The 16,900-nt window shown below is 41.4% G+C and overlaps 1 protein-coding gene across 1 annotated transcript in view; it reads right to left on the reverse strand.

Annotated features, from left to right (window-relative positions):
- Nucleotides 1–16,900, reverse strand: part of ATP8B4 (ATPase phospholipid transporting 8B4 (putative)) — a 265,650-nt gene that overhangs the window by 15,687 nt on the left and 233,063 nt on the right. The window contains exons 24-25 of the mRNA XM_034994445.1: nt 3,907–3,990; nt 957–1,202 (exon numbers count right to left, since the gene is read on the reverse strand). Coding sequence (XP_034850336.1) covers nt 957–1,202; nt 3,907–3,990 — 330 coding nt within the window. The remainder of the gene's footprint in view (nt 1–956; nt 1,203–3,906; nt 3,991–16,900) is intronic.

Below are 16,900 nucleotides of genomic sequence, written 5' to 3' on the forward strand. Positions count from 1 at the left end.
TAAAAAGAAACCTCCAATTCCTCAAAAAGTTGAAAATAAAGCTACCATATGATCCAGCAATTGCACTACTGGGTATTTACCCCAAAGATACAAAAGTAGGGATCCGAAAGGGTACGTGCACCCCGATGTTTATAGCAGCAATGTCCACAATAGCCAAACTGTGGAAAGAGCCAAGATGTCCATTGACAGATGAATGGATAAAGAAGATGTGGTATATATATACAATGGAATATTATGCAGCCATCAAAAGGAATGAGATCTTGCTATTTGCAATGACGTGGATGGAACTGGAGCATATTATGTTGAGTGAAATAATTCAAAGAGAGAAAGACATGTATCATATGACCTCACTGATATGAGGAATTCTTAATCTCAGGAAACAAACTGAGGGTTGCTGGAATGGGGGGGTGGGGTGGGAGGGATGGGGTGACTGGGTGATGGACACTGGGGAGGGTATGTGCTCTGGTAAGCGCTGTGAATTGTGCAAGACTGTTGAATCTCAGATCTGTACCTCTGAAACAAATAATGCAATATATGTTAAGAAAAAAAGAAGAAGAAGAAGAAGAAGGTAGCAGGAGGGGAAGAATGAAGGGGGGGAAATTGGAGGGGTAGATGAACCATGAGAGACGATGGACTCTGAAAAACAAACTGAGGGTTCTAGAGGGGAGGGGGGTGGGAGGATGGTTTAGCCTCGTGATGGGTATTGAGGAGGGCACATTCTGCATGGAGCACTGGGTGTTATGCACAAACAATGAATCATGGAACACTACATCTAGAACTAATGACGTAATGTATGGGGATTAACATAAGAATAAAAATTAAAAAAAAAAAAAGAAACCTCCAAGATTCCTTTAGGGTTATTATTATTATTTTTTTGCCCCAACAAGTAGACAAAATCAGTCAACAATGAAAACAAATTTTAAAAGTTGTAAAGCCATCTTCAGCATGAGGATTACCTGCACACTGACCACAATGACCAAAGATGTAGCCATGGTAACTGCAAAAGACTGGTAGTCGGCTATGTGCTGCCCATCTTCTCCAGCCACATTATAAAAGGCTCCATAGGGGATGAAGAAAAGGGCCAGTGAGGTGTAGATGCCATGTGCCATGCAGATGAAAAATTTACGCTTGTTAAACAGTAGGTTCAGCTGTCCAGGTTCGTAGAGCTGGGGATAGTCCATGCTGTTCTGGTCACTCACATCCTGTCAACAAAGTTACTTTAGTGGAGGAGGCTTGAGAAGTTGGAAAGGCCCTGAATTCCCCATCTCGGGAAATAGCAAGTACATGTCTAAGCATACCCTATAAACACTATTCATTAGCTTGTTTTCATTCCCATGATAACTGAGATAATCAAATGATCCCAATTTTATTGAAGAGGAACTTGAGTCTCCAAAAGAGACTCATGAGAGATTATATAGCTCTTATAACAGAACCAGAATTTGCACCCAGATCCTTGGCTTCAGAATGAAGTTTCTTTCCTCTACTCTCCTGAGGCTGCACTCATGCTCCCGGAATTCTAGTACATCACATGCAGCCAAGGGGGCCCAGGGATTAATTGCTAAGGCTGTGAGGGTAGCGGCCAGCAGATGGCAGCAGAGAGCTCCAGAGTAGGACTTGGCCAATCTGAGTTCCTAACTGTGAGAGGAGAGTAGGAGAAGGGGAATAGGGAAAGGAGGAAATTGCAAGCGGGATTCCAGTGGGAAGGAAGCTGAGCCTGAAGAGCTGAGTGCTCTACCCAGTGAGAATTCTGATACCAACTGTCCGAGACAAAAAATTTAAACAGAATGAGAAGGTATGTTTGGCCCCAACAGGGTCCTGGGAGAAACTAAAACAGTGCTTCTCAAACTTAATGTGCACACAAATCTCTTGGAGAGCAAATGACGATTCAAAAGGTTGGGGGTTAGGGCCTGAAACTCAGCATTTCCAACCAGATCCAAAGTAATGCTGATGACCACACTGTGAGCACCAAAGCCAAATGCCCAAACCAAAAAGGAGGCAAGGCCTGACCACTGAGAACATCAGAGGACCAGGAATAGAGGAGAAGCTGCCAAAAAAGGAGCAACACAGGCATGAGCTCCGGGGACAGACCAAGTTCCACTCCCTGCTTGTGGGATGCTTGGTCTTGTTGAATATGGTCCCATGAAGTACACTGACATAGTCTCTTTAGGAAGTCCCATTTTGAAATGCTGCTGGTGCTTCCTTCTCTAGTCAATGGCTGGTGAAGCTGCATGCACAGGCTTTGAAACCAGACAACCCTGAGTTCAAACCCCAGTTCCACTGCTTAGTAGGTGTATGGTCTTAAACCTGTTACATAACCTGTCTGAACCTCAGTTTCCTTATCTCCCGACAGGCAGGCAACAGCCCCTCCATCACAGGACCACGGTCATGATTAAGTTCATGTATTCAGCAGAGTTCTTGCCACACCGTAAGTAACAAATAACAGATGCTTTTATAAATAATAATACATAAAATAACGATGATAGTAAATAATAATAATAGTAATAGCAGAGCAATCTCTGAGTCAGGTGGCCTGATATTAGGCTGAGTTCTGTCACACATTGGCTGTCTGATTTGAGCCTTGGTTTCCTCCTTATAAAATGAGTGGGTCGTAGACAGTCATGGAGGCCTTACAGCATCACACTCCACGATCCTGTGATCAGTTTAGGGGCCAAAGTTGACAAAGTGGAAAAGAACAGGGGCAGACACTCAACTTGATGGCAATAAGGGGCCTTATTATATTTTTTTTCAAATTGCACAATAACTATCTTTTCCCAGAAACTGCTTTATTTTTATTATTTTATTCCACATTCTGGGCAGCTACAAAGCACCAAGAAAAGAAACACTTATAAACATGGGTACTTGGAAATGAATGTGCTTAATCTTTTACATCTAAAGTCTTCAGGAGTTCATTACTTTTTTATAGAATTCCACAAAATATGTCGTTCACAAACTGCCCTTTTTACACACAAGAAGTGAGACAACTAACTAACAAAGGCACAGAATGGGAGAGTGGAATGAGCTCATAATGTGAAGATTTATATTTTGCAACGGACAGCTAACTTTGGGCCAGAAAAATGAGGCCCAGCAAACAGGTCTAACAACAGCCTGGAGAAAATCTGGTCTCCTCAAATATACTTCCAAAAAAAATTTTTTTTTAATAATACACTCTAATTGTGCCATGGAAACTCCTCTAGCTAGCCTTCCACTTCCTCTTAAGCAGCCAGATTTCTTCCCCCTTCCAGGAAGTACCTTCCAAGGCAATAAGTGTGCCAAGGATCCACCATTTTTGTAACTGATTCTCTCCCTTCTATCTTCCCAAGCATGTTGAGCTAGCCATGGCCATCGGGCTTCATGTCTTCCTCTTCCATTGGCAGGGTACTCTACTGGCCTTTAGTTCCTGTTCTGGGCTGCGCTGGCCAAGGAAATCTCACCACAAATGCTGGCTCTCTGCCTTCCAACAACGAGTTCCATCATTTTCTATCTATCACGGCATGGTTCTCTGTATTCAGGGGCTAATGCAGCATTTCCCAGGCTTATATGACTATACTTCCATTTATTTATTTTTCATATAGCACCTATTAATATGCCTCAGAACTAGTGCCTTGTCACACACTGGGAAATGCTGGACTAAAATGAAATTAGAGACCATTTCATGTAGGACATCTCAGAGGCTTTAGGGAAATAATGTGGGGTGTAAATCTCAAAGAGGAGGGTAGCTAAACTTTGATCAGAGAACTGTTTGGTGGGGGGAGGATCTGGAAGGGTTTTAGATCCATGCAATACCTATTAAAACAACTTAACCTCTAGGACTCTTTCCATGACTTGTGTTTTCTACTTAGAAGCTAAAAGCAACTAAAAAGCATCAACAGAGCAAAATAAGTTATAAAGACAGAGAAAAATACATACCTGGTCAAAAATGCCCATGGCTAAAACAGGCAGTGATGTGTAGACAATGTTAAAAAGGGTAATAAACCACTGGTCATAAACAGTCTGAAAAGAAATAATATACCAGTGAGAAACACCATCCACAGAAGAATATTCCTTTTTAGGTTTTTGGGTTTAATAGCTTGATTTCCTGAGATAGATGAGAGTTCGATATTAGAGACAGACATGAGTTCTCCCCCAGGCTCTGTCTCTTATCAGCCCTGCTCCCTCAGTGGCATACTAGATCCCTCTAAACTTCAACTTCTTCATCTCTAAAATAAAGCCATGTTCTCCTTGCACAGTTGCAGTGGAATGAAAGGAGACCACATTTGCAGAACACCCAACACAACACTAGACACATAGAAGGCCCGAAACCCCATAGTGGGCTATTTCATTCTTCAGGTTTTCAATGGCTTGTATAGTAAATCCAGTTATATGATCTAAGTGATAAGCAAAGGCTCCACTAAAATCTTCAGAGGGAGATGGGGAAATGAGCCTGTCAGCCCAACCCTGTGTTCAAATGGAGAGTTTTTTCTTGGGAATGGCTTAAAGCAAATGGAGCTAGCAGCTCAATATACTGGGTATAAACAAGTTAGACAATTAAGATATCCCCTAACACTTATATAGAGTACTTCCTTGCATGAACCTCACTAAAAGTCAATGAGACATCATGTGAAACAGTTGTTATATCCCCAGTCTGTTAATAAGTACATAGAGATGTAGAAACAAAATATAATAAATATTATAGAGCTTATCACATGCAAAGGCAAAAACTAAAACCTAAGTCTCCAGCTCCTAACCAATGTCTGTTCTACCACCCTATCATCCATTCATCCATCCATTCATTCAATATTTGTCAAAAATCCATGATGTGCTAAGTACTAGGTTTTAGGCAATGGTAATTCAACATGCTATGATCAGATACAAATTCTTCATAAAATTTGCATTCTGATGGTGGCAAAAAACAGGCAATAAATTATATATATATATATATATAATAAGTGAATAGATAATAAATACTAGGGAGGAAAGATAGGAAATGTGAGAGGGTTGCAATTTTAATATGGTTGACTGGAGAAAATCTCACTAAGAAGTGATATTTGGAAAAGATCTAAAGGAAATAAGGGGTCAAATTATCAAATTATGCAGGTTTCTGGGACAGAAGCATTCCATACTGCAAGTAGATCCCATGTGAAAACGCTGAGGAAAGATAGCATCTGTTCAGAGGACAGCAAGGCAGCCCAACTGGCTAGAGAAGAATGATGGAAGAATAATGGATGTCAAAGGAGTAAGGAGTTAGATCCTATATAGGTAACCATGGCTTATTCCCTAAGTGAGATGAGAAGACACTAGAGAATTCTGAGCAAAGGAACAACCTGATCTGATTTATATTTTAGCACAATCACTCTGGATTCTTGTGCTGAGAACAGACTGAAGAGGGGCCGTGGTGGAAGCTGAGAAACCAATTAGGAGGCTAACACAGTGGCCAGATGGAAGAGGGAGGTGGCTGGGTCAGGTGACCAGTGGGCAGATGTGCTGAATTCTGAATATATTCTGAAGTACATGTTCTTCTTAGGGAAGTTCTGAAAGCAATGAGGAATCTTAAATGCAAATGTTGCAAACAGAGAAGCTAAAGGTAGGTTCTATATAGTTATATAAATAAGGCAATCCATTAAATTACGTCCTGTGCATGTAGGTTATATCAAAGAGAAAATATTTTGGTGTCTTTATTGCTAAATCTGGATTTGGATTACCCTGTCTTCATGTCATTGTTTATTCTTGAAATGGGTGTATATTTGTTCAAGGAAAGGGGAAATGAAGGCCAGTTTTCTAAGACCAAATCTCAACCTGGACTGTTCTGTTGAAGTTCCACAGGTGGCTTTATTCAACACTGAATAAACCAGGCACTGTGAAATATACTGATTATTGTATTCTGAGCAAGGTTAGCCCTATGGGAAGAAGTAAGGAAGAAAGGACATTCCTGCTGTCAGTCATCTTGGGGGGGGGGGTGGAGTTCAAACTTAGGGCAGGAAAAAAAATGAGAACGGAAAAGGGAAAAGGAGGACTGGGATAGATGAGAGAGGGAAAGAAATTGCTTTCCTCTTTTGTGTGTCTCAGAATTGAGGCCTGGAATCTATGTAGGAAAGATCTGTTCAGCATCATTCTCTTTGAGGGTAGGTCAAAGCTAAGCAGAAAAGTTGAATTCTACCACCAATAAAGAGCCGAGCTAGGATTTAGACAAGGCAGCATCATTAGGGACTATACTACCAAGAGGAGTAGGCTTATGACTCAAAATAACCACTTCTAATAACCAGTTTTGAAGTTCTCTAATTGATAATAATTCCCTTTTATAATTCTTTGAGTCCTATTAAACTGTATTCTTTGCATTCATTTGAACTCTGCTGTAAGGGTTTGAAAAGACATCCTACATCCTCTGATATGCTAGGTATTCAACAACTGGCTCTCAAAAAAAAAAAAAAAAAGTCCCTATATGTAGCATTTGCCAATTTCCATGGTGTAAATATTTCTCCCATGGCTGTTTATGCAGTGATATCACTAAATGTGGAGTTGAGATGTGCCATAGTACACCATTATATAGTATTTCTACTATATATATATATATATATATATATATATATATATATAAAATAGATAATAAATAATCTCAAGTGCATAAATAGTAAAACATGGTAAAATAATTAGGAAGTGATGTGTTTTGAGCATTTATAAACTTTGTTTCTAATGTAATTTAAATTGTAAGTTGATATAATTCAATTTTTAATAGTGGTTGTGTTTAAACACTAGCTCACAATATTTCTCAAAATTAAACAATCAGCTCTTATGAACCAATGTGGCCCAGCTCTTGCATACCACAGCTTATGTCCATGCTTGGTGCAAAGTAATGCAAAATAGCCACAGCCACCTGAAGGATCACAGACTTAATGTGGCAAGAGAGAACCTGCAGAAGGGCACAGTAGTATCCCAGAGTGTCAGGCAACCATGAAAAGAGACTGGAAGAGCCTGTCAGCATTCCTTGGGAACCCCCAGGGTACTTTAGCAGAGGTATCTGAAACAAGCCTGGACTTACGGTATTCATATAGGATAGGGGCATGTACCATACAATTGATTCATACCAACTGTCCACTGAAGATAATGAAAAAAGTTGAGAAAAAAAAAGCACAGCACAGCACATCTTCATCAAAGCATCAATGAACTAACAATACAGCGGAATATTGCCTGTTAAGATCAGGGAGAGAATTAGAATGTAAGAACTACTTCAAGGCCTAGGATAATGTTATCTTTCTCCACAGACTGTTTACTTCCTTCTACCAGCTGCTGAGGATGGGTTGAAGGCCTGACGTTTCGGATGCCAGCCAGCTCTCCTGCCATAGTGCAGTCTGTGACCCTACTGCCAGGAGGCTTCCCTTGGCTCTCAGCCCAGAGTGGAATGTTCCATCAGGATCTCTACCTTTGATGGGCATTGAAACTTGTCCCTCTAGTCCTAGGAAACCACCAAAAGCAGATGATCACAGCCTTCTCCGTTGCCTCCTATAGACCATCAACAGTCCCAGGGCCTGTGGCTCAGAGCAGTACAAACCTCCAGGCTCCCAGCCCAGAGCGGGAATGGTAACAGTGTCCCAGACGCCAACTCCTGTCTACCCTAAGAGTACACCAAAACTGCAGCTTGGACTCTCTTGTCTTTGGACAAGCAAGGGTTCCACATCTCGATATACGTTCAGAATATCCGCCTTTGTGCACCAGGAGACATAAGAAAATGCTCATAGCAGCTCTGGTTGTAATAGTCCCAAAGCAGAAACAACCCAAACATCCATCAGGAGTGGAATGGAGAAAGACACTGTAGTATATTGATATAATAGAATACTATAGAATAATGAAAAGCAAGGAAGTAAAAAATCATGAGTGAATTTTAAAAAAATGTATGAGGCACTTCTCCAAAGAAGACATACAAATGGCTAACAGACACATGAAAATATGTTCATCATCATTAGCCATCAGGGAAATCAAATCAAAACCACACTGAGATACCACCTTACACCAGTTAGAATGGCAAAAATGGACAGGGCAAGAAACAACAAATGTTGGAGAGGCTGTGGACAAAGGGGAACCCTCTTACACTGTTGGTGGGAATGCAAGGTGGTATAGCCACTTTGGAAAACAGTGTGGAGGTGCCTCAGAAAATTAAAAATAGAGCTACCCTATGACCCAGCAATTGCACTACTGGGTATTTACCCCAAAGACACAGATGTAGTGAAAAGAAGGGCCATATGCACCCCAATGTTCATAGCAGCAATGTCCGCAATAGCCAAACTGTGGAAAGAGCCGAGATGCCCTTCAACAGATGAATGGATAAAGAAGATGTGGTCCATATATACAATGGAATATTACTCAGCCACCAGAAAGGATGAATACCCAACTTTTACATCAACATGGATGGGACTGGAGGAGATTATGCTCAGTGAAATAAGTCAAGCAGAGAAAGTCAATTATCATATGGTTTCACTTATTTGTGGAACATAAGGAATAGCATGGAGGACATTAGGAGAAGGGAGGGAAAAATGAAGGAGGGGAAATCAGAGGGAGAGATGAACCATGAGAGACTATGGACTCTGAGAAACAAACTGAGGGTTTTAGAGGGGAGGGGTTGGAGGGATAGGTTAGCCTGGTGATGGGTATTAAGGAGGGCACGTACTGCATGGAGCACTGGGTGTTATATGAAAACAATGAATCATGGAACTCTACATCAAAAACTAATGATGTATTGTATGGTGACTAACATAACGTAAGAAAATAAAATTTTTAAAAAAATGTATAAGGTTGAGCAAAAGAAGCCAAAGAAGTAGGATTCCATATTAATAAAATTCTAAAATGTGTCAATCTGCTCTGTGTTGTTTAGGGATTCATGCTCATATGGAAAAGTTATGAAACAAAGCCACAAAGTGATTATAAAATGTCAGGGTAATGGTTACCTCTAGACGTTTGGAAAAAGCATGACTGAGAAAAGGCAAGAAGAGCTTTGGGGGGTTGGCAATGTTCTGTTTCTTGCAGTAGATTATGGCTACATAGGTGCTCATTTTACAACAATTTGTTAAGCTGACATTTATGTATTATGTACTCTGTAGATTCGTTATATTTTACAATAAAAAAGGGAAATATGTGGCCTTCTTAGTCACTGCCTGGTGAGACTTAGGACAGTGGGAGGATTTTTAAAATCCTGAGACTCGTATTACATCCCAGGGCAGTTAAGTCAGTATCTTTTGGGGTTGGGATGATCCAGGCACTGGTAGTTTAAAAAATTTTTCCAGGTAATTCCACTGTGAAGCCAAGATTGACAATTTCACTTGCCCCTATCCAAAAAAAAAAAAAAGAAACTGACACAAATCTTCAACAATTTGATGATGGCATTTGACTTTCATTCCTCCAATATATCAATTCATGTCACAATTACAGTTTGGACAATTTTCTAATGGAGAAGCAGTCAAACTGAAGTCTTGTAGCCCCAAGCAGAACCTAATGCTATCAAATCACTTCTTCCTCCACCAGTTAGCTGCCACTGAGAAGAGATGATTTCAGGTATTAGGAAGGAGGAAAGAATCTGGGAAATTATGGCACGAGGAGCTGATGGTCTGGCACAAGGTGCCATCATGACTGCAAACAGGTTAGCATTAAAACCTACAGTTATTTGGCAGCAGCATTTGCAAGGTGGTACTCCGATCTGAAACCTCATTTCACAACTGGAACAAGAGAGGACAGGAAGGGAAAAGTCGGTGAAAATAGAGTTTAAATGAGTTTTTGCAATTTCTTGGAAGCGTTGTTACTGCCACTCGGAATCATAATAACAAAAAGAAACTAGTTGATCCTTACTGAGCACCTGCTATGTACCAGGCACTATTTTAAGGGCTTAACATACACTGACTCCTTAAATCCTCACAACAACCCTATGGGGTTGGTACTATTAGCAGCTCTCAGTGTAAAGATGGGGAAACTGAAGCCCATCCAACATGTTAAGAGATTGCCCAATGTCATACCTGTAACACAAAGATTTTTGAAGTGTGGCCTAGGGAACTTTCAGGGGATCCTCACGTCAAGACTATTTTCACAGTGATAGTAAGCAGTTACCTATATTCCCTTTTTACTCTCGTTCTCCCATGAGTGTCTAGGTCTCGTGATGTCATAACCAACTGGATACAGAAGCAGATATGAGAACCTGGCTGCCTCCTACTGTGCCAAATAGTAAGAGATTAAGTATAAAAAAATGCCACCCTTGGGGGGCGCCTGGGTGGCTCAGGCGGTTAAGTATCTGTAGCTCAGGCCATGATCTCTGGGTCCCAAGATCGAGTCCTGCATCAGGCTCTCTGCTCACCAGGGAGTCTGCTTCTCTCTCTCTCTTCCCCTCTTCTCCTCCCCACTGCTCATTCTCTCTCTCTCTCTCTCAATAAATAAAATCTTTTTTTAAAAAAATGCCATTCTCACTTATTTTTGTTTTGGAAAATACAATTTTTTTCTCATCAAAATATGCCATTTAGGTAAACATGTCATGGGTTCATTATTTTTTAATGAATCAATAAAGGAAATGTTTAAATGTTTTCTCCATTTTAATTTCTAATATGATAAATATTGATAGATAGGATCCTAAGTTCACAAAGGTTTGAGAAGCATTAGCTGAGCAAGTGTCAGGACCAAGTTCCAGCCTTGGTACCCTGACCTCACAACCTGACCACTACATGAAACCGCCTCTCTCAATCAGTGGTATCATTTGGCAAGTTTCCTTAAAGGCTGTTTTCTTATATAGTTGAGAGTATACAAGAAATACAATTTGTATGCTGGACATTTCATTTAAAATGATACCAGTGACATTGACCCAGGCCCAAAGCCTCCAATGGACATGGGATGAAATCCACACTCCACCACAGCCTGTAGCCTTTCCAGATCCCACACCTGCCCACCTCTTCAGTTTCACTCAGTGCCCTTCCTCCCCCCTCCCTCTGCTTCACTGATTATCTTTCTCTAGGACCAGCTCATTCCTACCTCAGGAGATTTGCACTTGCTATGCCCTTTACCTAGAATACTTTAACCTCAGAGTATTCATATGAAAGTTTCCTCTGAACGCTCAGCTCACAGCTCCAATGTTACCTTCTCAAGGAGACTTTTTTACATTACCCCCTTCTTTCTTAATAACAATTCTGAAATTATCTTGCTGATCTACTTCTTTATTACCTGCCTTTATCCCACTAGGATACAGTCTCCATGAAACAGAGACTTACTCACATCTGTAACTCCAGTGCCCAGAACAGTGTCAGCCAATAGTAGGTGCTCTATAAATATTTGTTGAATTATTTTACACAACTCTTTGTAAATGTTACATATTTAACTTGCTACTAGATGTTGCCTTGAGGATGTGCCACAGCTCCTCAAACTCAGTATGTCCAGACCTGAACTTCTTCTCACACCCCTTTAACCAGGCCCTCTTCCTATGTTCCCTAGATCAGTTTCTGACTCTGCTACACTCATCCCAGAACCCAAGCCAGATATCTAATAGTTCTCCCTCTTTCCAACACCCCACATCAAATTAATCCCCAAATCCCACTGCAATAACCATGCCAGATAGTTTCTGTTTCTGCCCAGGCCTTCTTTATCTTTGTGACTTTCCTTCTGATGTCCTCCCTGCCGAGATGCTAATCTTCTTACTCCTTACCTGCTTCACTATGATTGATCCTTGAAGGGTCAGCCCAGGCACAGAGCTTCCAGGAAGCCTTTCTGAGCCCTGCCCACTCCTACCCTCTAGGCTTAGGTTCTGGGCCACTCCTTGGTGGTCCCATGACATTCACACCTCACTGCTTCATAATTATCAGCTTGCAATTATTTATGTGCTTGTTTCTAGCCCCATCCCACTAGGCTGCGAGCTCTTTGGGAGCAGATTATAGGATTTATTCATCTGTTGGGACCCAAGAACCCACCTCAGTGCCTGGCACATGGCAAGCATTCAACACAAGGATGCTGGGGTCCTAACCATAAGGGCACTGGAGTCAGAAGACAGAACTGTGTAAGATACTCAATGTCTCTGAGTCTTAGGTTCCTAGGTTATAAAGTGAGGATTTGAGGGAGGCCTTTAGTGTTCAATGAAATGAATAAATGCCAGTACAGCAGCATCTGACAAACAGTGCTCAGTTAGTGAACACCTTTGTTATGTATGGAAGGCAGGGAAGGAAGGAGAGAGGGTGGAAGAGGCAGGGGAAAAAAGGAGGGAAAGCAGGAGGAAGGAGCATGCAAGGATCCAAGCTTCAAGCCGTACATTTAACGGATAAAGAAAAAGGTATATTTCTCTACTAATAATTTTTATCAAAATGCAATTCTTTATTGCTACAGCTATTTATTTTTATAACAAGCTACTATATTAATGAAAAATAGAAAATTAGAGAACAAGATTTAAGGAAAACTGAATATCTTGATAGTGTTAAGCATTTTCCTCGTGAAAACTCAATATCACTCACTCTTTACTTCTAGTTTTGCCTCAGGCTCTACGAAAATGTGTTAACCTGAGTCATTCACCTTAAGAATAAAAAAACACTGGGGCGCCTGGGTGGCTCAGTTCCTTAAGCGTCTGCCTTCGGCTCAGGTCATGATCCCAGGGTCCTGGGATCGAGCCCCGCATCAGGCTCCCTGCTCAGTGGGGAGCCTGCTTCTCCCTCTCCCGCTCCCCTGCTTGTGTTCTGTCAAATAAATAAATAAAATCTTTAAAAAAATAAAATTAAAAAAAAAAGAATAAAAAAAACACATTCCTGGGTTATGTGCATTGGTTTGACATAGTTTAGAGGCTTTAGGGGCTTCCACAAACAAAGTCACAAGCAGTATTTCTTCTACAACAGACTTCTTCCTCCCCTTGTAAGAGGTCTCCAGCTACTCAAATAGTTATCCTACTTCTCCTTAAGGCCCTTATATACCCTCAGAAAGTTTTTAAGGCCCCTTCTGGTGACTAGGACCAGCTGGGAGGGGCACACTAGCCCCGATGATGACCTACAAGGAACTTATCCCGGCTTCTCCCCTTCCTGGCATGCTCAAGCCCTAAACCGCCTACCTCCACCACCTCCATCTCAAACAAACATGCACCCACATGTAGGTTGACCAGATGCCCCAAAGAGATTGGAGGGGCCAAGGAAGGAGGGAAAATGATTTTTCTGGAGCCTCTGGTGTAGGAAGCATTCTGGCCTGAGACTAGACCAGTCAAATGGTGGCAGCACGCTGACTTTGGGTGACTCAAATGGTTTATATAAACAAAAGATCTCCAAAAAAGTATTTGTCCTAAGGCCCTTGTACTCCTAGGGGCAGCCATTACCTGCCCCCCCCCCAACTTCCAAATTTTCTTTTCCCATCTCCAATATTCTGAATAAAAGAGAAAAGTCATGCTCCTACGAGATACCACTCATCTGTTTGGAACTGTGTAAGTATCTCTTCACAGATCAGAAAAAAAGGAAAAGAAAAGTTCCCCATTTTTCCAACTTTACTGTTTTACTATTTAAGGAAAGCTCCTCCTCGCTCACTTCTTTGTGGGAGCAATTTATCAACCTTATCAACCCTTTTAGATAGAGTAAAAATACTCCAGCTACAAATTACAATCTAACAGCTTGAGGAACACACAATCTATGATTTATAGAATACCACGTTTAAATAGACCTTAAGACTCTTAAACAGTTACAAAGGGCTTTCCACTCTGAGACCACTGGCTTAGCTCCTTATTCAAATGACAAGATGGACTACCCCTTTGGAGACACGTATCGCCCCCCACTTTACTGCATGTTGTAGCAAAAAACTGTATAGTGATATTTTTCTTTTTGGCCCTAAAAAACATTTGTCATTTAAAGAAAACACATTGTGGAATAAATATGAGGTGCTCAGTCTCAGCACATCTGTTCCTGATTTGTGTAATTAACAGAAACCCACTAGCAGGAGCCAGGAGGAATGGCCCCTGCCTGAGCACCCACCTCTCCCTGGGTTTTCCATAGAGCACATCTGGAAGGCAAGGGGGAGAGGAACCACCATGCCATGTTGAGAAGGACTCACAGGTAACCACATCCAAGAAGTCATCAAAGCCTAGAGATTAGTCGCACTCTTTCAGGTCACTTTCCAAATTTTTCGTTGTGAGTTTTCTTATATTGTTTGACAGAACTAAAGTTTTTCTGGACTTGACAAGATAATTGTTTCCATATCACAGCAGAATTAAAAAAAAAAAAATACACAGCCCTGTATCTCACTGACAATGATAAATTGTCATCAGATAATATCACCCCCCAAGTACACAGTGCCAGTAGTTACATAGTTTCAAACATGAATTTCCTAAATAGGGCTTCAACCAATGGTGGGTTGTTTTTTGGTTTTTGATTTTGTTTTGGTTTTTTTTTTTTTTTGGTTCTGTCCCCGGAGGGGGACAGTTCATATTTATTAAAAATCCTGAGGTTATAGGGTGCTTTTAAAGTAAGTTACTCATACAAATAGTGCACACAAGCCACAGTGGATTCCATGAAAATCACGCAGGCTTTGATAACAGATTGGGATAAGGCATGACCTCAAAAAGGGTCCATGATTCAGTTTAGAGACTCCTCTGACCTTTATCCAAACCCCTTTGGTCCAGAAATTTTGTTGGAAATCTTACCAGGACAGATCATATTTAAATTCTTAGTGGCAGTTTGGTAGGAGTGTTTGCTGGTCAAAAAAAAAAAAATGGCTTCAAGCTTCCAGATGATTCCAGGAGACAGTCTGCCCTTTCTAAGGACCTAATCTGTGAGAACCCCCACCCCCCAGACATTAGCTCTCTCTAAGACTTTATTTTCTCCTCATAGCCCTATTGTACCAAGTGTTGTGGGATGTTTCTCCTTTAGATACCAAATAAAGCAAACGCTTGCCCTGATTAGGGGTTGGGTGAAAACTTTTTTTTTTTTTTTTAAGGAAGATATAGCCATTCTCTCTTCCAAGTCTGTGACAACTGCAGTGGCCAATTATCAAGCAGAGCAGAGGGAGCAATGAAGAGAGAGTCAGAAAACGTGGGTTCCAGTCCCAGCCTTGCACATGACTGATCCTCAGATCTCGCAGGACTCAGGCTCCTCCTCTGTAAGAGGGGCTGGACTCAATATCTCGGACATTCCCTGACAGAGCGAAGATTCCAGATTTCGACAAAACGTATACTTTTTGTTCTGTGTCCCAGCTGTTTCTCCAAGAAAGTCCACCCAGCAAAGCAAGTGAAAGGGGTATTGCCCCTCCCAAGGGGATTCTTTCCCCATGTGTCCCAAAGCAACCACAACAGAGGTTAGCGCCCTGAAATTAACCAGGAGAAGGTCCACAAACCAAGTACAACCCAGCCTGGATTACATCATCATTCATCTGAGATGTCCTAAAGCCATCACCATCTGACAGGCAATGAATGGTTCCACCCCCAGCCCCTTGGAGTATCACACACCATAGCTGGATTGGCTTGCACATCTGCCCCAGCCCACCTACCAGGATGGGGCATTGATGGGAATCTCCTGGAGCTATCATCAGAGAATAAGAGTCTGCATAAAATTTACCAGGCCCCCAGAGACAGGCCAAGGTAGTAAAGATAGAGCACATGTCACTTCATTAAGAAATTAAACTGATGCTTTTAAAAGTCAACATTGTGTCTAAGAAAGCACAATCTGTTTACATTTTATCAGATATTTTCAGCTACAGAGTGGATTATTTCAAAGCAATCTGTTGAGAGGTGCAGGAAAGAAGTATCAAAGTGCTATGAATCACGCTGGGATTAGACAGGGTTGGCCCCAAAACACAGCTCATCCATGACAAATTTAATTCAAAAAAACTCTTGATGGAAAAAATCCTTATTTTCTACCAAAGGTGACTACTCAACACCAGTTTCACATTTATGAAAACAAAATCGTTTCCAGACTGTAAGTTCCCTGAAGGCAGGAACTGCATCCTCTGGTTCATTCTGGTGTCCTTGGAGAGCACTTGGCCCTAAACTGGCCCTCAGTTTATTCTTGTTAAATGAACGAGGATTCAAAGACTCCAAGTTGTGTGTCAGAGGATGTTTGTGTGAGTCTCACTCCTGTCAAGATTGGACAGACAAGTGATTGGGGATCAGGCCTGCTAAGGAAGGGCCTCAAAACACATGTTTATTCCTGAATCTGCCAGGCTCTAGAGTTTTTATTACTACTGGCTGCATTTCTCTGTGGAGCATTCAGTTCCACTGAAGCAACTTAGGGGAGGGATGGCAGGGGTAGAAAGACCTCAGATGGCCTACTTCTATTAACAGACTGGAACTAAGTGGTTATTCAATGGGCTTTAAGAGCTACGAAAGCCCAGTTACCCAACACATGGCTTTGAAGGCCAATGCCAGCTAAATAATTTCAATGCGGGGTGAGGGGAAAAAAAGCATCACTGCAAAAATGTCCCCTATTCAAAAATTCTCATAATCTGTAGCCTAGTGTCTCTCCCAAATATGTTTTCTTTTCAGTTGCCTCATTTATAGCATACTGTCTTTGGGAAAAAAAGGGCTAAGAAAAAAAGGCAAAGGATTTTTCAGTTACACTTGTTACTAATCAGGACCTTCTAGCGAAAGACGGAATGGAAAAGAGACGACAATCCCTACCACTTCAAGATCCACATCCATGTTACCCTCACAGCCAGTCCCTGGATTACTAGCATACCAGGGCACACTCATGTGGGTGGGGCTGGGAAACACCAGAGTCTCCACCATCAGAGTGGTATAACATCTGTTCTGTAAGATATGTCTTGCTGTACACAATACTGTTAAGTAAGACCTCCCTGCTGCCAATGCCACGCAGTTTTTTAAAAGGGTTTCTGAATGAGGTGTTTTTTTTTTTATGTTCAGTTAGCCACTGTATAGCACATCATTAGTTTTTGATGTAGTGTTCAATGATTCATAGGTGCATATAACACCCAGTGCTCACAATACGTGCCCTCCTTA

Source organism: Mirounga leonina, unplaced genomic scaffold, assembly GCF_011800145.1.
Source record: "Mirounga leonina isolate KUSES-001 unplaced genomic scaffold, KU_Mleo_1.0 Mir_91, whole genome shotgun sequence".
Classification (NCBI taxonomy): domain Eukaryota; kingdom Metazoa; phylum Chordata; class Mammalia; order Carnivora; family Phocidae; genus Mirounga; species Mirounga leonina.